This window comes from Coregonus lavaretus (assembly GCF_964263955.1).
Source record: "Coregonus lavaretus genome assembly, contig: HAP1_SCAFFOLD_1250, whole genome shotgun sequence".
Classification (NCBI taxonomy): domain Eukaryota; kingdom Metazoa; phylum Chordata; class Actinopteri; order Salmoniformes; family Salmonidae; genus Coregonus; species Coregonus lavaretus.
In genome coordinates, this window is record NW_028166428.1 from 124,697 (window position 1) to 144,259 (window position 19,563).

Below are 19,563 nucleotides of genomic sequence, written 5' to 3' on the forward strand. Positions count from 1 at the left end.
CGCCCCATGGGTCTCCCGGTCGCGGCCGGCTACGACAGAGCCTGGATTCGAACCAGGATCTCTAGTGGCACAGCTAGCACTGCGCCTTAGACCACTGCGCCACTCGGGATATTATGAGGGGGTCCCTGATAAATTTGCTATCACAAAAGGCATCTCCGGCCACAAAAAGTTTGAGAACCCCTGGTCTAGCAAACACACCTAAAAGACACTGATGCAAAATGATAAAAATTATATCGAGGAGAAATAAGGATATGAACCAATGATTTATATATACACACCATTGATATGAACACATCTTTATAAAGCAACATATTTATTGGCAGAAATTCACTTGTACAGAGACCTGACCTCACTACCATATCTTTATGACTGACATAAGAGGCAGCTGTACAAAGAGTCATTTATAGACAGTTGAACATAAATTTAGTAAATTAGCATGACTTATCTAAGCTGCTCAAAAACCAATAAAACAGTAAAATAACAGCCACAAATAAGCACAGAACAACCTGAATGCCACAAAAAGGAGAAGAGCGGCAAACCAAATACCACAATGGAATACGAGCATGTGTACAAGTCATTATGCTGAAATCAAAGTTTTTATTATGTCCAGTACAAGAATCACTGTTGCCTGTGGTTCATGGGTTTGTGCATCAGATCAGTGAGACCATCGGTTTGCAAAGGGGGGGACGACTCCAACTAGCACAAAATACCTCATGATTCCAAGAGGGATGGCGTTCAATGTGAACTATTTGAACAGTTGTAAAAGTTAACAATGTGATACAAAAAATATCCACAACTGTCCTGTTTATCCCCTCTACCAAATTTGATTAAAACAATAAATGAACAAATCAGACTGCCATACATTGGTCCGTTCTGAGACACATGCATCTATGTAATATGCCACGGATACACATTTTGTTTTTCTTTCCTAAAAATCTGGATGATGGCATCAGTGTGTTAACTTTTTATGTTACAACCTGCCAATGATCTGTCAAATTTATACAAATACAGTATCATGTTATTTGAGCATGTCAGTAGATGGCTCTGTCAAACAGGAGGGTGGATGTATTATGTGTTGTGTGACATGTATGTGTGTGGATGTACTATAAAGTTATATCTTGATGCGGAAGGCTGTGCACTGTGAACCGGGAGACTCTGTGGTAGAGGGATTCTGGACAGTAGATTTGAACAGGGCCTTGAGGATGGTCTGGGGATCCACCTCAGGTGTGGGCTGAGAGGAGGCCGGACGACCCCCGGGGCGAGACAAAGAGAGGGGCAGACCCTCTTTCCTTCCACTGCCACTGCCTGGAGTGTCACTGAGCCTCCTGTGAGAGAGAAAAAGAGAAGGCGATCCACATAAAGTTTTATGTGATGCTGAAAGACAACCGGCATTGCAATTTGCAATTGGAAAGGAAGAAAATAACACATGCACATCATGGACTACAATTTGATTTGCATGCAACGCAACTAAGGGAGCAGTGAGAAATATGAATATACCAGAGACAGACAGAGACTTACAAAAGAATGGGCTGGTCTGAAGTGATAACATTCCCCTGCATGTGAAGATTGCACTTCATGGGCTGGCCTTGGGAAGAGAATAAATAAAGATTTAAGAAAGTAAAACCGATGCCTTTTCAGAGAACTAGTCATCACCTGCATCATTACCAGAGGCTGGTGCCCAAAAAACTCAATCAACCGTAAAATGTATTTTGCCCTTGCTGCAGGCCCTTACCGTCCAGACAGCGGTTGTTGTATTTCCTGTAGGCGCTCACAGCGTCCTCCTTCCTCACAAACACCACTTCAGCAACCCCCACCTTCAACAGCCTTGCTCGCTTCAAGGCACCGCACACACAGAACAGCTCCTGTGGACGGTCATAAAAACACAGAAAAAGGTCAGTTGAATGTGCTGAATGAGTCATGGCTGCATCATAAGCAGGTCTGCAATTTACACACAGCCACAGAGAGAATCTAAAACAGCTGAGAACTGAGCAGCGTGAGGCACTTACCACTATGTCCTCTTCAGTGACACGGGGGTGCAGATTATTCACTGTTATCTTAGTCCCCTCTAGAGGACTGAAGGAAGGCTGGAAGGGGTGCACCAAAACATTTTACAATCAAATACATTTACAGCACACACCAACACAACAAGCCTCAACATGTCAATGGTTAAGTTTTAACTTTAATCTATCATCAACTAGAGAGAGAAGTAGGTTGATTACTGACCCCGAGGCTTGCTATGCTGCCAACTAGGGATGTTAAAAGGCCCAGCGCAGTCAAAAACGTGATTTTCCTGTGGTTTATATAAATTTCCAAACTATGAAGTTGGAATAATACTGTGAAAATTATAATGCCCTTTTAGTGTAGGAGCCGTTTGAAAAGACCGCCTGAAATTTCAGCCTGTTGAGGTGGGACAGAGTTTTGGCCTGCCTGCTGACATCACTATGCGGTAAATTAGTCAATAGACAAAGAGTTCCAAACCTCTCTGCCAATAACAGCTAGTTTTTGGTTTTCCCCTTCTCACTCAGAGCACTCCCAGATAGTCCTAGCAAAATTCTTGCTTGAGAAATTGCTCTTTGCTAAGAATAAATGTGTTTGTTTTCAATTAAAATTGTAAAAAAACAAATCACTTAATCGTTAACCAGAAATTATTTGATATTGAGATAAAAATGGCTGGAATTGACCTTTAACGGTTAACCGTTAGTCGGTTAGCCGCCATCAATATATTTGACCGGTCATGCTTATCAGTCTATAGGTTAATTTGCATAACTTAGTGGAATTAAATTGGCGTGTTTTCGTTAGTTCCTCATGTATCTTATTTATCAAACGCGCACCGCATACAGAGCCTAGTTCGAGGAGAATATCACCTGTCGAGCATTGAGCTGGTCGCTGCCTGCTTGGAGTGAGGCATGTTCTTATAAGCCCAGTCATTGCGCAACAATTCTAAATTCAATCGCATGCCTATTCAAAAGAAGAGGATCCCAGCTTTCCATTACTACTATTTGTATTTCTTAACTCCTAATATTAAGCAAATTGCACTGCTTTACAACCAGAGTAGCCGATCTGGCATGGTTAAAAAAGCAAGTGCACGTCCTCTCTATTCACCCACCACCTTGCAATCTGAGCTGGTGGAAGTCTACATGTTGAAAGCATATACTTAAATATTTTTCAAACCTGGACGCTTTCCTTCATATGAAAAATTTAAGTTCCTTTTACACATGCAAAGCATTTTCCGTTGGTCACATAATTTTACTGTTTAGAACTAATTGAACCGCTTGTTAACCGGTTAAAGGGATACTTCGGGATTTTGACAATGAGGCCCTTTATCTGCTTCCTCAGAGTCAGATGAACTTGTGGATACCATTTTTATGTCTCTGTGTCCAGTATGAAAGAAGTTAGAGGTAGTCTTGCGAGCCAATTATAACTAGCATTAGCACAAGGACTGGAAATATATGGGTATCTGCTAGCATCCCTAGCAACACATTCCTATAGAGATTACCTTATGTAATCCAGTAGCTGGGTGAAGGGACATATGGAGACTGACCTGTGGGGGTGGAAGAGGCTGGGAGCTGGGCTCAGCTGTGGGCCCTGCCTGCTGGAGGGTCCTGGAGATGGGCTGTAAGGCGGAAGCAGAGGAGCGGGAGGCCCCCACACTAGGGCTGGGCCTTGTGGGTGCAACAGGCACTGGGGGACGGGGAGCTGTGTACGCATCATTTTTCACTACTTTAGTGATGGGGGCTGACATGGAGAAAGGGGAGCCCAGGGTGCCAGGCTGTTGGAGAAAGAGAGAGAGCATTGAAACTTTTCAGTGACTAGAAAGTGTTGAGAGTGAGACACCAATACAGCCAGTGTGGTGGTATTAAAGGGATATTCGATTTATATTGAATAATAAAGAATTACAGATACAGATAATTTAGGGAAAAGCAACAGAAAGAGAGAAAAGTTAAGAAAGTCTAGCATAGTCTTCCCACCCGTGACTGCAGCATATGGTTGCCAGTAGTGGTCTTCATCTGTTTGCTAGGGATATCATCATCATCATCATCACCTGAGAAAGACTGAGGGAGATATGGTACATTACTCACTCATATATGCATTGCAGTGGGGCATGACCAGCAGAAAACAACCAAATTCAGTTGATAGATAAAGTACAAGACAACTTGAATCAATTCTGGCATCTAAATTCTGATTCCTATCTTCTCCAAAAATGTTCCTTACCAGGGAACCCCTGCTTGGCATGTTCATACGGATCCCACTTGACATCCCTACCGGCCTTTGCTGTTAAAAAAAGTTAAATAAAATCATTATTCAGAAGAAGGTGAATAAATACATTTGACTCTAAAAGCATGCTACCAATCAATAAATAGCATACAGAAACCGTAGAACCAAATAAGCCTATTTGAATTTTAAACTCATTTCCCATTAACTTTAGCTAGCAACTATGTTTGGAGTGAGGCTATGCTCTACCACTATAAACAATGTAAGAATTTGCATTTTCTCTTATCCATGCCCATCCTGAGTGACAAGCGGGTCAATTTTGTCTAGTTGCTAGGCCTGGATAATATTAGAGCAGATCCTGGACCTGTGGTTACTATCACTTTGGCGCCAACTGTCAGCCTGATCCCTTACCTGGATGGTTTTGGTGATCTTCATGGGTGCCGCCATTCCTTGGCTTGGTGGAGCTCCAATGCTCCTCTTGAGGCTCAGCCTATCACGAGCATCCATCATCCTCTTAGGTGCACCCCCCAGCTGTGGCGTAACCTCAGCTCTAATGTTCATTCCTTGTAGGTTGGGGGTAAACTGCCTGGCATTCGCACTGGCAATGTCGTTGGTAGTGTGTATCTGTATCTGCTGCTGCACGTGTGTCTGTAGCTGTGCTGCTGGTATCTGCTGTAAGCTCTGTGGGGTAACATTAAATGTATTCTGTCCTCCTTTCCGTGAGTTGATCATCTGTCGGGCATCCTGGACCCCACCTGCTCCTCCTCCACCACGGATTCGGAAGCGGGCATCTTTCTGGACAAGTTTCTCTCTGGCATCCTTCACTTGAAAAGCTGGAGGAAGCGAGATTAGGACAAGAGTGAGCAGAAGGCAAGAAACAATTCCAATGTCTGATCTGACTTGTAAGAATGCTTAACAGAACGTAATGTAGTCCAACAGTAAAATGTGTAGTTTGAAACAGATTATTTTGTAAATGACTAAAATGTAATGGGGCTTAGGTAAGAGAGACATCCAAATATGGCATACACATAGAGCTCGAAGTCTCAATAAGCATTTTTCATGTCCACTTGACACAAAATCAATCTGTCAAATGGAATACATCACTCTACTTCTCAATCGTGCAACAGGCAGGTTCTCACACAAAATACCTGCTTCAACTCTGGCAAAGGCTGGGGCATCTATAGGGCGGCAGGTAACTTAGTGGTTAAGAGTGTTGTGGCAGTAACTGAAAGGTCGCTGGTTCTAATCCCTGAGCAGACTAGGTGAAAAATCTGTCGATGTGCCCTTGAGCAAGGCACTTAACCCTTATTGCTCCTGTAAGTCGCTCTGGATAAGAGCGTCTGCTAAATGACTCAAATGTAAAATGTATTATTACCTTGAGCATTGCTCCAAAAGCTGTTCAGAATTAAATAATTGTTTGAGTTGCAACAATGTCATTCCCTTGAATATTTAATACTACTGAAAATCAGTTTTTTGGTTACCGGTTCCTCCTCCTCCAAGTCTCTGTCTGACATCAGTCATCCCAATTTTCTGTCGGGCATCAAAGGTCCTCCCGACCCCTCCTGCACCCCTGCCGAACATAGGCCTGAAAGACAAGAGGAAGAGAAGAGGTCGACATTGGTAGTCAACTAGTTGTAGCTTAATCCTCCATTACCTAATATCCACATTTAGCAAAACACACATGGAGCGCATATAAGACCAGCTATAGTATTTGATTATTTTGTCCTACATTCAGTATGGCTCTCTAGGTATACTCAAAGCGATATACGCTCCTTGTGTGTTTTCCAAAATTTTAACATTAGATAATGGAGGACTAGGCTACAACTAGTTGACTACATATGACTCTGGGTAGAGGGTACACTAGAGTAGCTCTACAAGACTGCCTCGCGCTCTGTACCTGATCTATGGGTATACTAACTAGCTAGCTATACGTTTTCGCGTTTGTAACCATTGTTAGTTTATAATTAGCTAACATTAGTTAGCTAGCTAACTACCTACCTACATTCCAGCGAACTGTTTACCTTATTCGGTTATTGATTGCTCGATAGCTACCGTTATCAAATGCTGATAAATCTTTTTTATTTTAAGTAGTTAGCTAACTAACAAAACGGAAGCCTGATAAATAGCTAGCTGCGCGTATTTGGCTCATTGATATCAAGGGAAATCAGTGTCTGCAGTGTAGCGATAGATAGTAGCTACATGATTGTAATCCAGGGTTCTTAAATTCCGGTCCTGGAGGGCCGAAACACCTCTGTTTTTCATCATCTCCTTCTAATCAGGGGCTAATTCAGACCTGGGACACCAGGTGAGTGCAATTAACTACCAGGTAGAAATAAAAAAACAGAAGTGTTTCGGCCCTCCAGGACCGGAATTGAAGAACTCTGTTGTAATCCAACCGTGAGTACAGGCGGGCCTTGTCTGAACAGGACGGCTGAGGATTTGAAATAGGCTTTCTGGAAAATGAATTTCTTCATTACGTTGAATGATACAACTCAAGGCATAACGCACCATAACGATAATAAATTGCATTCAAACTCATAAATTGCTAAATTAATACCTTTTAACTGTTTCTTTGTTGTTGAAACCACGTCGACGTATCACTTCGTCCAAAGAAATGTCTTCCATCTTCTTTGACTCAAACGCGTGAGTGACGGAAACTGAACAGAGAAAAATGAGAATAGACTATGGAAGGCAAGTTGGATCAAAAAGGGCGAACTCAATAAATTATTTATTCGAGAGCTTCTTGCCAAACTACATTGTTGACACCATGATAGAATTACGTATACAATTTAAATAGATCTATGTTGTTTGAAATATCAATACAGATATATTTTACTCTTACATTTGTTTAGCAAGATCTAAAAACCAGAGTGTATTATTTTAAGAGAAATGCATATTTTTTTATGGTTTTAAAGGCCTATTAGGTTATGTGAAGTGTCAATGATCACATCAATGCCATTGATCATTATCAATTAACAAAACATGATACTTTTAACATTAAACATAAACAAATATAAATCCATTGCACAGCCTTAGAGACCTCTGGTATCGATTGCTCTTCACGAAGTAAAAAAAATGCGGAAGGGAAAACGTTTTATCTTTCCCATGAACCTTTGCGCTCAAAATCTCTAGAAACCAGTGTAAATAAGTAAAATATATCGTAGAAAAGCTATGTTTTACCTCATCAAATGGAGGAATGAAAACGTCTAATTATGTATCACATAATGCGCTCAGAAAATAAAATGTAACTGTAGGTTTATACTTTTTGAAGTGACCTCCAATGGTAACCACCATGAGCGTAATAGTCTGCATACAGAGCTAAGTAGTGCCCTCGACCATCGATTGATTATGCCTTAAACTGATGAGTAAGGAAAATAACGACGCGGGGTGACGCCCGTGTCCTCGCCTAGATTTGCGAGATAAATTTTTGAACGGGCACAGGTCCGCCTGCTTAGGTGACTCACCTACTTTGTGAGATGCCTTGCGGGACATGGATCTGCCCCGACCTCTAGTGTAAACTGTAAGCCACTTTCGGGATACTGACAAAAGGTTACACAGAACCAGAATTATATTTTCCATGGTTGTGACGTACTATTACATAAAAGACAGAAGGTCAGGCATCTATAATAGTACTTCCTGTATCAACATAAAGAACATCTCTGCCTTCTATTTCTCTAACCACGTTTCCATCCGCAGTTTTTATGCGAGTAATGTCATACTGTATTTTAAAAAATCAAGACAGAGTAGGCACATTTGCTAATTAACGAAACAGTTTTGTCACAAAATTATCGGTAGAGTTAAAAATGCGATGGAAACACATTGAACTTTAGATTTTTATTTGGTACATGAAAACTTAAGCGAAAAAGTTAATGTTGTGTGCACTACGTCATCACGCACTGATTTTCATCTGCATCTTTTCTTTATGCTGATTTTAGAATATTAGCATGAAAATCTGTTGCCAATTGGATGGAAACCTAGCTTCTAACCACGTTTCCATCCACAGTTTTTATATGAGTAAAGTCATACCCTATAAAAAAATATCCGAAAGCTGTGATGGAAACAGGAAGTTTCGGTACAATTTTATAAATGTAGACAGGTAATTTGTTCATTCTACATGGTGGGATCTTTTTTTGTTGGTAAAAGTAATTATGCAAGAAATGTAGGTGGAAACGCCTTTATGCGCAAATATTGATCTAATAACCATCATATCAAACTTAACTTGGAGTCACAGGAACACAACATGGTGGGTGCTCCTTCACTACGACTCGGGAAACCATGCAGTTTATTAGGCTGCAGATTAATTCATTTATGATGAACTTCACAGGGTGGTGTCGTAGTAAATATAAAATGTTATAGATTGATCTGAGTAATATGTTGTGCAAGAGGTTGTGCAAGACAAATTGTGTTAGGAGCTTGTTTTCAATAAATGTTCTGTGTCATGTGTCTGATACTAACAGTGTGTTAGTTGTCTGTGCATAACATTTTAGTAGCGAACAAAGAACAGAGCACCAGATGGCCTAATCTTACAGGAGTACGATAACTGGACAACACCCACACCTCAGGCCCAAGGCCCCCACCAGTTGCTTCTCACGAGTTTCCTTTGACACACACAGACATCTCACTGTGGACGCACACTCATTCTCAACCCCCCCCCCCTTCTACTGGTCGGGTGCCAAGGGCAGAGGACTCTGCCGTGCACCAATGGGGCATCTGCTCTGGACAGAGCAGACCCGCCTCCTACGCCTCGGGAACCAATCAAGGGACTAGAAGAAGGACCCCTTCCTTTATGTTACATTGTATAAAGTAATGCTGTAAACTCTGTTTAAACACCCTTCTCAACTGTCTCCATAAGAGGCAATTGGTTGGGTCCATGCATGTAGCTTGAGCAGGACAAGATCTCTCTGTTTTAATAAACTGCCTTTTTGCATTAAGCAAATTCCTCTCTGTCTAGCGTTGATGGTTTGTACTCCCTCTCCTTATTATGTGTTCACCAACAGTGGTGATCTTGATGCTCCTTTCCAATAAACAACGAGGGTCTGATTCTGGTGACTTGATGATCGATGCTTGACTGCCCTTTTGACAAATACAAATATTCTCGCTCTTATCCATAATTATCTCATTAGGTAGACTAGCCTACCCGCACTTTATCTGCCAGCTGTTGGCTAGAGCGCAGGTGCCAGACCAGAGTAGTAGGCGCATTTGCTATTTAATGTAACAGTTCTTGTGACAAAGCTATCGCTAGAGTTGAAAATGCGATGGAAACACATTGAACTTTAGATTTTTATTCGTTTTTTATCAACAACAAGTCCGTTTTGTGGAAACACCACTTGTGGGGAAAATGCGCATATTTTCTTTATTGACCATAAATTGTTTCCGGAATCTCCACCAAAACCAGAGTGCATTTAACTTTGTGCCAACGAGGTGGCAGTATTGTGTATATATATACAAAAAATGGTAGGCTATACAAAAAGGTAGGAACACTGTAAAACCAAAATGTCACTATAAAGTTATAGAAGCATACAGAGCAGAGTGAATCAGTGTGTGTGTATGTTGGTGTTAAGGGCATGGTATAGTAGATTATTTTTAACTGATCATTATTTGTCATGTAATTTCCTTCCTGACCTTGTGTGAGCATGACTAAGTATGATGCCTTGTATCTGTGTCCCATATCTGTCTTTTCTCTATGCATGCCTCCCTTATCCATCCTACTGTCACTACCAGACCTACCACAGCCAAGTGGTAAAACACCTTCCCGAACAGAGCTGGACACATGCAAAATCAGATGAATCAATGTGAAAGGTCTCTCATGTGGTGAAATATCATTTCAACCTCAAAATTGTATTTTGTAGCCTCCTTTCCAGTCCGTAATGAAACAAGGTTCCATTAATGCACCATAAAAGTCAGTAAAACTGTACATTATTTTTCTCAGTCATTTCTTGGATGGGTAATAACCAGAGGCGGTATAGATTCTAACCATCTCTGGTGGTAATAACCACTAAAGAGCAGTAGCGGTGCGTGGGTAAAATCACTGAGGAAGCCAAGCCAGAAAAAACTACAACATACACTACATGACCAAAAGTATGTGGACACCTGCTCGTCAAACATCTCATTCCAAAATCATGGGCATTAATATGTAGTTGGTCCCCCCTTTGCTGCTATAAGCCTCCACTGTTCTGGGAAGGCTTTCCACTAGATGTTGAAACATTGCTGCGGGGACTTGCTTCCATTCAGCCACCAGAGCATTAGGCCTGGCTCTCAGTCGATGTTCCAATTCATCCCAAAGGTGTTCGATGGTGTTGAGGTCAGGGCTTTGTACAGGCCAGTCAAGTTCTTCCACACCAATCTCAACAAACCATCTGTATGGACCTCACTTTGTGCACAGGGGCATAGTCATGCTGAAACAGGAAAGGGCCGTCACAAAACTGTTACCACAAAGTTGGAAGCACAGAATCGTCTAGAATGTCATTGTATGCTGTAGCGTTAAGATTTCCCTTCACTGGAACTAAGGGGCCTAGCCCGAACCATGAAAAACAGCCCCAGACCATTATTCCGCCTCCACCAAACTTTACAGTTGCCACTATGCATTGGGGCAGGTAGCATTCTCCTGGCATCCACCAAACCCAGATTTGTCCGTCGGACTGCCAGATGGTGGTGTGATTCATTACTCCAGTGAGTGTTGCAACCGAGGACAGACGATTTTTACACGCTACACACTTCAGCACTCGGCAGTCCCGTTCTGTGAGCTTGTGTGGCCTACCACTTCGCTGCTGAGCCGTTGTTGCTCCTAGACGTTTCCACTTCACAATAACAGCACTTACAGTTGACCGTGGCAGCTCTAGCTGGGCAGAAATTTGACGAACTGACTTGTTGGAAAGGTGGCATCCTATGACGGTGCCACGTTGAAATTCACTGAGCTCTTCAGTAAGGCCATTCTACTGCCAATGTTTGTCTATGGAGATTGCATGGCGGTGTGCTCGATTTTATACACTTGTCAGCAACGGGTGTGGCTGAAATAGCCGAATCCCCTAATTTGAAGGGGTGTCCACATACTTTTGTATATATAGTTGTGATAATTGCGTTGTTTGTTCTATAACTTGTTAGTTCATATGCCTTGCGACCGTGATATATGCCTAAGGCCGAGACAATAAGAAGACACAGTGGCAGAATAAATTCAACCACACCTTTGTTTCATCACAAAAACCAGAGAGCAACCTCTGTCCGTTAAAGTCCACAAAGCATTTTGCATGTAACAAACAGTTACATGACCTACAGCATGGTGAAGAAAGTTCATGTTTCCGACATTTTTGGACTACTAAACAACTATTGATTTAGAAACACGGAGAGTTACTGCAAGTCACAATGAAAACAGGAGCTGTCTCCACTATTTCAGCACCATTTCAACTTCAACATTTCAACACCATCAAATCACCTATGCTTAGTCTAATACAGGGACAACTAAAATATACCAAAAACTATTTAGTCCAATCAATTTAAGTTAAATATGATGTGGCTGTCCATATGGTTCTGATTTGTGTGTGTGTTTGTGCATTCATTCCTACTTGTAGAGAAACGCCAATGCCATCCTCCTCTCTTTAAAGTTGACGAAACGGTCTATGACTCTGTCATACAGTACACACGTGTATTTTTTGTTGCCCTAGGCTACCTGGCTAAAATGCTTGCTCGCTAGACTAACTAACTTCCTTTCATGGGCAACGTCAGCTAGTTAATATTAGCCTTCTACATCTAGCTACAACTTACATATTGAACTTCCATCCTCTCAGTCCAGGGGCACAATGTATTTTATGATTGGATCAGAATCGCTGTTATAATCATTGGCCAGTACCTCGAATTTAGTAAAACCACAAGTTCAAATCCCTATCTCCATCCATTGCTAATTTAGGAAAGGGACAATTTTAGCTAGCTAGCCACCGGAGGACAACAACACAATGAGATGCAACAATTGAAGTTGTTTCAATCAATGACATATTTCTCTGTGATATCCATACTGGCTTCCCTTGACACTATCCCAGAATGCACTCGCTACAGTCCCGAAACGTCCCACAGTGTGGCACACACAGCACACACATAGCACTTTGGTGCCTCGGTCGGCTGAGAGGATAAATTCTGCAGCATAGCGCCGTTACAATTTACAATGGCTGCAGCTTTGTCCCGTGCTCTCAAATTGCCCGGTAAGAGACGCGTTGCAATTGTTTGGGAAATAGATATAAGGGTTGATTAGGTGAAAGGGATGTTGTGTAGTCTTTGTACCAGTCGTGTCTTGTCTCAATGTTGTTTTGGTGTCATTCTGTTAGCTCACATGAGCTAGCTAGAACAGCCAGCCAGCTGTAGCTAATGTCGATTGCAATAACACAAAAAAATTGTTTTATTTGTTTAATGACAGTCCAGAATTGAGAGGTGAAATACGACACTTATTTTCAATGTTTGATATTTCTTTTATTTTCAAGCTTTAATAGAAAAGCATCATTGCATCATTCACAATCCTATGTGGCGCACTAGCTAGCTACTGTACAGTACAGTAAGGTGTCACATCAAAGTCGCTTGATTGCTCAGTGCTCACTTTCATAATAATGTTATAACGGATTTAGCTACTTGCTTAAATCTCGTGTTCAACAAATAACTACAAGTACGGCCATGTAATGGGGGTTATTCATTTAACTTGTCAATCATTGTCATGCCAAACAATGAGCAATAGAGTCGGCAAAAATAAACAGATCTGGGACCAGGGTAGGACATAATTAATATGGCGTTAAAATAAACAATATTTGAGTAACTTCCCTGTCCTTTTGGGCTGCCTATCGTTCTATCAGGCACCGCATGCTCTATCAGATCATTCTAGTTTTCACCTGGGCCTTGTTTCCCAAACAGATCCGTAGACCCCTTTCCTGCAGTCAAATGACCAAATCGAGCTCTAGTGGCCTCGGGTGGAATGTTATTACTATTTTTCAGAATATCATAATTAATCAATATAATAAAAAAAGTTCCCGAAAATCCGGTGTTTCTATGTTTTGTTATATTTCAGTCTTCTGTGATGTATATAAAGTGTAATATTGTGATGCAAACACAAAATGTAATACATTTCAACTCTATATCTGACATGGTGTGTGAGGTGTATACTTCTGTTTCAATTTAGATTTGTTTAAGACTACCAAGAAACACTCTGTGTGACCCTGATTTAGCCCACTGCAGTAAAAGGTTAACCGTGTGTATCTTTGTGTGTGTGTCCCTCACAGGGAAGAAGGGCTCGGAGCTTGGAGAGTATGACCCCCTCACTCAGGCCGACAGTGAGGACGAGAGCGAGGAGGACGACCTGGTCCTCAACTATCCCCGCAATGGCCTGGGGAGGGGCAACTGCATGGGCGCAGGTACCTCAGAGCTGAGAGGGAGCAGAACAGGGAGGCTCGTAGAGGATGAAGAGGAGGCGGAGGAGAAAGAGGAGGACGACGATGAGTGGAGAGAACGGCTCCCGGGAAAAAAGAGGCAGGAGAGAGAGGAGAAGGGCATGCAGTACTGGAGCCAGAGGGAGACAAACAGGGATGGGGGAGTAGAGGGGGAAGGGGGGCTTGGGGCCTCTGGTGGTCCTGGATTGGGTGTCAGTGCCAGTGCTGACCCGGACGGGAAGAAGGCTAAGGTGAGGGGAGCCATCCGGGCTGCGTTTTTCCTGGTGCCTCTGGTCTGTGCCATGCTGGTGGTGCTGCTGTGTGCCTTTTTGGTGCCTTGTCAGCAGGGGGAACTGGACAAACGGCCGCAGTGGGAGAAAAAGCTGGGTGATCATGTGGGAGGTGAGTGAGGAGTCTAATGTATAAACAATACACATGAAAACAGACTACAGTTTACCCGCATGTTGCTGGTTGCTGATACCAATACACGTCTCTCTCACACCAGAGAAAGAGAAAACTACAGGTTAGGTCAGACTGGTCAGACTCTGAGTAGACTAGTGCTTTAGATTAAGATAAGCACACAGTCAACATTACCATAAAGTCAACTGTATGAGAAAGCAGTTGAGAACACAAAACTCAGATTTAGCTGACTTTTTGCCAGGGGGTGGATATTACACAGTCTGGATTACTATGATTACACATTACCGTGATAATTATAATAGCATGTTAGCAAAGCAACCGCAGGTATAGTTTAGTAAATAGTAGTTACAAACCGTTGCTGTCTGTAACAGTGTTTTTCTTTTGCTTCAGGTGTTACCCCACCTCCTCTTGCACTGTGGGATGTCGACAATGACTCAGTTGAGGATGTGCTAATAGGAGTCACTCAAAAGAGCAACAATACCCATCTCTCCAGTTCTGTGGGGAACAACAAAGGTATCAATGGAAACAACAAACAGCCTCACTACTGTTATTTTATTGTTGCTCTTTAATTATTTGTTATTTTTCTATTTTTCTAAATTTTTTTTTACTTATCTTTTTTTTACTTAACACTTATTTTTCTTAAAACTGCATTGTTGGTTAAGTATGCAGTTCACTGTAAGGTCTACACCTGTTGTATTCAGCGCATGTGACAAATACAATTTGATTTGATTTGAAATCAGAACCATATTTGAGATTCTTCAAAGTAGCCACCCTTTGCCTTGATGACAGCTTTGCACACTCTTGGCATTCTCTCAACCAGCTTCACCTGGAATGCTTTTCCAACAGTCTTGAAGGAGTTCCCACATATGCTGAGCACTTGTTGGCTGCATTTCCTTCACTTTGCTGTCCGACTCATCCCAAACCATCTCAATTGATTTGATTTGAAATCAGAACCATGGACAGCCACATCATATTTAACTTAAATTGATTGGACTAAATTGTTTTTGGTATATTTTAGTTGTCCCTGTATTAGACTAAGCATAGGTGATTTGATGGTGTTGAAATGTTGAAGTTGAAATGGTGCTGAAATAGTGGAGACAGCTCCTGTTTTCATTGTGACTTGCAGTAACTCTCCGTGTTTCTAAATCAATAGTTGTTTAGTAGTCCAAAAATGGCAAAAACATGAACTTTCTTCACCATGCTGTAGGTCATGTAACTGTTTGTTACATGCAATATGCTTTGTGGACTTCACCGGACAGAGGTTGCTCTCCGGTTTTGTGATGAAACAATGGTGTGGTAGAATTTATTCTGCCACTGTGTCTTCTTATTGTCTCGGCCTTAGGCCTATAAATCACGGTCGCAAGGCATATGAACTAACAGGTTATAGAACAAACAACAATTATCACAACGCATACACTATATACAGTACCAGTCAAAAGTTTGGACACACCTACTCATTTCATAGTTTTTCTTTATTTTTACTATTTTCTACATTGTAGAATAATAGTGAAGACATCAAAACTATGAAATAACACATATGGAATCATGTAGTAACCCAAAAAGTGTTAAACAAATCCAAATATATTTGAGATTCTTCAAAGAAGCCACCCTTTGCCTTGATGACAGCTTTGCACAAATGACTAAAATGTCTGCTAAATGACTAAAATGTAAAATTTCATAGTTTTGATGTCTTCACTATTATTCTACAATGTAGAAATAGTACAAATAAAGAAAAACCCTTGAATGAGTAGGTGTTCTAAAACTTTTTACCGGTAGTGTATTTTCAACCCTCATTTTTAGGCGTTATTCTCTCTAAAGCCCACCTCCTCCCCCTGTACAATATACACCATCAAAATCTATCAGTGATTATGTCATATTAATCTCCATATCTAATCCTGCTAGCCCCAGTAAACTTCTGAGAACACACAATGAACCCCACCCACCTATACCCCCTTCTCTATCTCCCTCGCTGTCTCTACCAGAGTACAGTGTGGTGGCCCTATCTGCATTCAGTGGTGAGGTGCTATGGAAGAGGGTCCTCAGGGAACCTGTGGAGTCCATCCAGTGTGGGCTGCAGTACGAAGCCCACCCATCACCAATGCCAGCAGGGGGCGCTGCCCTCAGAGCCTTCCCCAACAGCGCTATTTCCCTATCTGGCCAGAGAGACAGGGCTAGCGGCCCCGTGTGTCTGCTCATCAGTTCTGCACACCTCACCGCTGTCAACGGCACCACAGGTCAGACAACAACCACAGAAAATCCTGACTTTTAATGGTTCCGTTTCACAGCTACAAGCATGAACATTTTAGCAGTTGATGTGTAGATTTATTAATAATGTGTTGTAGTTAATAGATTTATGTTCAGTAAGGAGTAACCTATTGTATTTTCCTCCTCAGGGAAGAAGCTGTGGTCGGTAGCCCCAGGAGAGATCCAGTCCCAGGCAGTCTCCCTGCCAGATCTCCAAGGCGACACTGTTCCTGACTTGCTGATTGCCACTTTACCTTCTGACCAGGTATGACAATCTCTGGCTTGGCACCTATACATATTTATGGCTGTAATAAGACAATTGTTACTATATAAATCATATTATTATTACAATATAGACCATACTCCCAAATCTTCAGAGTCACTGTGTTAACAACACTAATTTTCCAGTCAGTCTAGAATGCTCCTATCAAACTGTCTTGAACTTATTTTCAGGTGTCTGACCTCTCACTGCTCCTGCTGTCTGGGCTGACTGGAGATCTGCTTGGACATCCCATGACCTTTAACCTCACGACCTTTAATGTCTCTGGCAAGCTGATTGGTCCCCTGTTTCATGAGACACAACTGGGGGCATACTACATTCTGTTTGGACTAGGTAAGGGATTCATTTTATATCAAGCACAGTGACTTTGAAAAAATATGTTTCCCGTTTGAAATGACTAAATGTCTGATAATGTATCTGCTATACTAACTCAGGAACTGTAGAGGCTGTATCCCTGGGAGATATTTACACTCGGGCTACTGGAAAAACACCCATATCCCCTGGCCTAAGACTGAAGGACCCCGGCTGGGAGAAGCTTAGGAAAACCAACTCCTCCTCCCTCATACACATCTCCAGGTAAGGCTGAGAAAGTGCTAGGTTACACAATTACAAAAGAGTGCCTGTTTGAAGGACTAACAGCACCCATTCATCTTTGACTTTCTCTGTCCAGTGGAACTGAGCAAGTGGAGTTCTTGGTCTCCCTAGTGGCTGGCTTGTGTAACAACCACAACAGCTTGGACTCAATCTCCAACCTCAACTCCAGCCGCAGTGACTTGGTGCTGGTGTGTGGCAAGCTCTCCAGCAAGCTGTCTGTGCTGAGAGAGAAGGACGCACACACCAAGTGGACTCTTACCTCCTCAGCCATACACAGGTAGGACATATAGTTATGGTCACTATGATATATGGAGAAGTTTATCATTAGGGTGTATATGACTAAAGCATCAAAGTGATAGCTTCAGGTTTTATTGTCATGTGCACAAGTACAGTGAAATGCCTTTCTTGCCAGCTCTTTTCCCAACAATACAGTAATCAATATCAATATCAATATATACAACTATAAAGTAAAGTAATACCCTATAACAGTGGTTTTCAAACCTCTCCTCGGGGACCCCCAGAAGTTTCACAATTTAATTGTAGCCCTGAACTAGCTCAACTACTTTACCTAATCAAGGGCTTGGTAATTAGTTGACCAGTTGAATGGAACAACTGGGGATCCCCGAGGAGAGGTACAGTTGAAGTCGGAAATTTACATACACCTTAGCTAAATACATTTAAACTCAGCTTTTCACAATTACTGACATTTAATCCTAGTAAAAAGTCCCTGTCTTAGGTCAGTTAGGATCACAACTTTATTTTAAGAATGTGAAATGTCAGAATAATAGCAGCTTTTATTTCTTTCATCAAATTCCCAGTGTGTCAGAAGTTTACATACACTCAATTAGTATTTGGTAGCATTGCCTTTAAATTGTTTAACTTCGGTCAAACATTTCGGGTAGCCTTCCACAAGCTTCCCACAATAAGTTGGGTGAATATTGGCCCATTCCTCCTGACAGAGCTGGTGTAACTGAGTCAGGTTTGTAGGCCTCCTTGCTCGCACACACCTTTTCAGTTCTGCCCACAAATGTTCTATAGGATTGAGGTCAGGGCTTTGTGATGGCCACTCCAATACCTTGACTTTGTTGTCCTTAAGCCATTTTGCCACAACTTTGGAAGTATGCTTGGGGTCATTGTCCATTTGGAAGACCCATTTGCGACCAAGCTTTAACTTCCTGACTGATGTCATGAGATGTTGCTTCAATATATCCACATAATTTTCCTTCCTCATGACGCCATCTATTTTGTGAAGTGCACCAGTCCCTCCTGCAGCAAACCCCCGTGCTTCACGGTTGGGATGGTGTTCTTCGGCTTGCAAGTCCCCCCTTTTTCCTCCAAACATAACGAAGTTCATTATGTCCAAACAGTTCTATTTTTGTTTCATCAGACCAGAGGACATTTCTCCAAAAAGTACGATCTTTGTCCCATGTGCAGTTGCAAACCGTAGTCTGGCTTTTTTATGACGGTTTTGGAGCAGTGGCTTCTTCCTTGCTGAGCGGCCATTCAGGTTATGTTGATATAGGACTCGTTTTACTGTGGATATAGATACTTTTGTACTTGTTTCCTCCAGCATCTTCACAAGGTCCTTTGCTGTTGTTCTGGGATTGATTTGCACTTTTCGCACCAAAGTACGTTCATCTCTAGGAGACAGAACGCGTCTCCTTCCTGAGCGGTATGACGGCTGCGTGGTCCCATGGTGTTTATAGTTGCGTACTATTGTTTGTACAGATGAACGTGGTACCTTCAGGCATTTGGAAATTGCTCCCAAGGATGAACCAGACTTGTGGAGGTCTACAATTCTTTTTCTGAGGTCTTGGCTGATTTCTTTTGATTTTCCCATGATGTCAAGCAAAGAGGCAATGAGTTTGAAGGTAGGCCTTGAAATACATCCACAGGTACAACTCCAATTGACTCAAATTATGTCAATTAGCCTATCAGAAGTTTCTAAAGCCATGACATCATTTCCTGGAATTTTCCAAGCTGTTTAAAGGCAGTCAACTTAGTGTATGTAAACTTCTGACCCACTGGAATTGTGATACAGTGAATTATAAGTGAAATAATCTGTCTGTAAACAATTGTAGGAAAAATTACTTGTGTCATGCACAAAGTAGATGTCCTAACCGACTTGCCAAAACTATAGTTTGTTAACAAGACATTTGTGGAGTGGTTGAAAAACAAGTTTTAATGACTCCAACCTAAGTGTATGTAAACTTCCGACTTCAACTGTATGTAAACACCTGCCCTATAAAGTTATAGAGCTAAAATAACCTGAATAATGTATTATTGTCTCAGTCGTCCAGCACCAGCCCAATCAACGATGATGGAATCCCAGATCTCCTCATACAGAAGTCTGGGGCCCCTAGAATGAGAAAAGTATAATCTCCTTCTACAAACACTTACAACTATAGCTATTAT

At 41.9% G+C, this 19,563-nt stretch overlaps 2 protein-coding genes across 2 annotated transcripts; one reads left to right on the top strand and one right to left on the bottom strand.

The window, feature by feature from the left end:
- Positions 1-296: 296 nt before the first annotated feature.
- Positions 297-6,869, bottom strand: LOC311114734 (polymerase delta-interacting protein 3-like). Its single transcript, XM_084189971.1, has 10 exons — positions 6,770-6,869; positions 5,694-5,797; positions 4,624-5,045; positions 4,213-4,272; positions 3,969-4,052; positions 3,542-3,769; positions 2,007-2,084; positions 1,733-1,862; positions 1,519-1,585; positions 297-1,325 (listed from the first exon to the last, which is right to left on the bottom strand). Exons 1-10 carry the CDS (start codon positions 6,835-6,837, stop codon positions 1,112-1,114), a joined length of 1,455 nt encoding a protein of 484 aa, XP_084046097.1. The 5' UTR covers positions 6,838-6,869; the 3' UTR covers positions 297-1,111.
- A 5,456-nt stretch (positions 6,870-12,325) lies between these two features.
- Positions 12,326-17,425, top strand: LOC311114735 (protein FAM234B-like; the record flags this gene model as incomplete). The annotated part of the gene is made up of 8 exons (XM_084189972.1): positions 12,326-12,401; positions 13,464-14,012; positions 14,421-14,543; positions 16,013-16,264; positions 16,424-16,539; positions 16,728-16,887; positions 16,989-17,130; positions 17,225-17,425. Coding segments are annotated over exons 1-8 (1,580 nt in total), but the record flags the coding sequence as incomplete, so codon positions are not given.
- Positions 17,426-19,563: the final 2,138 nt, after the last annotated feature.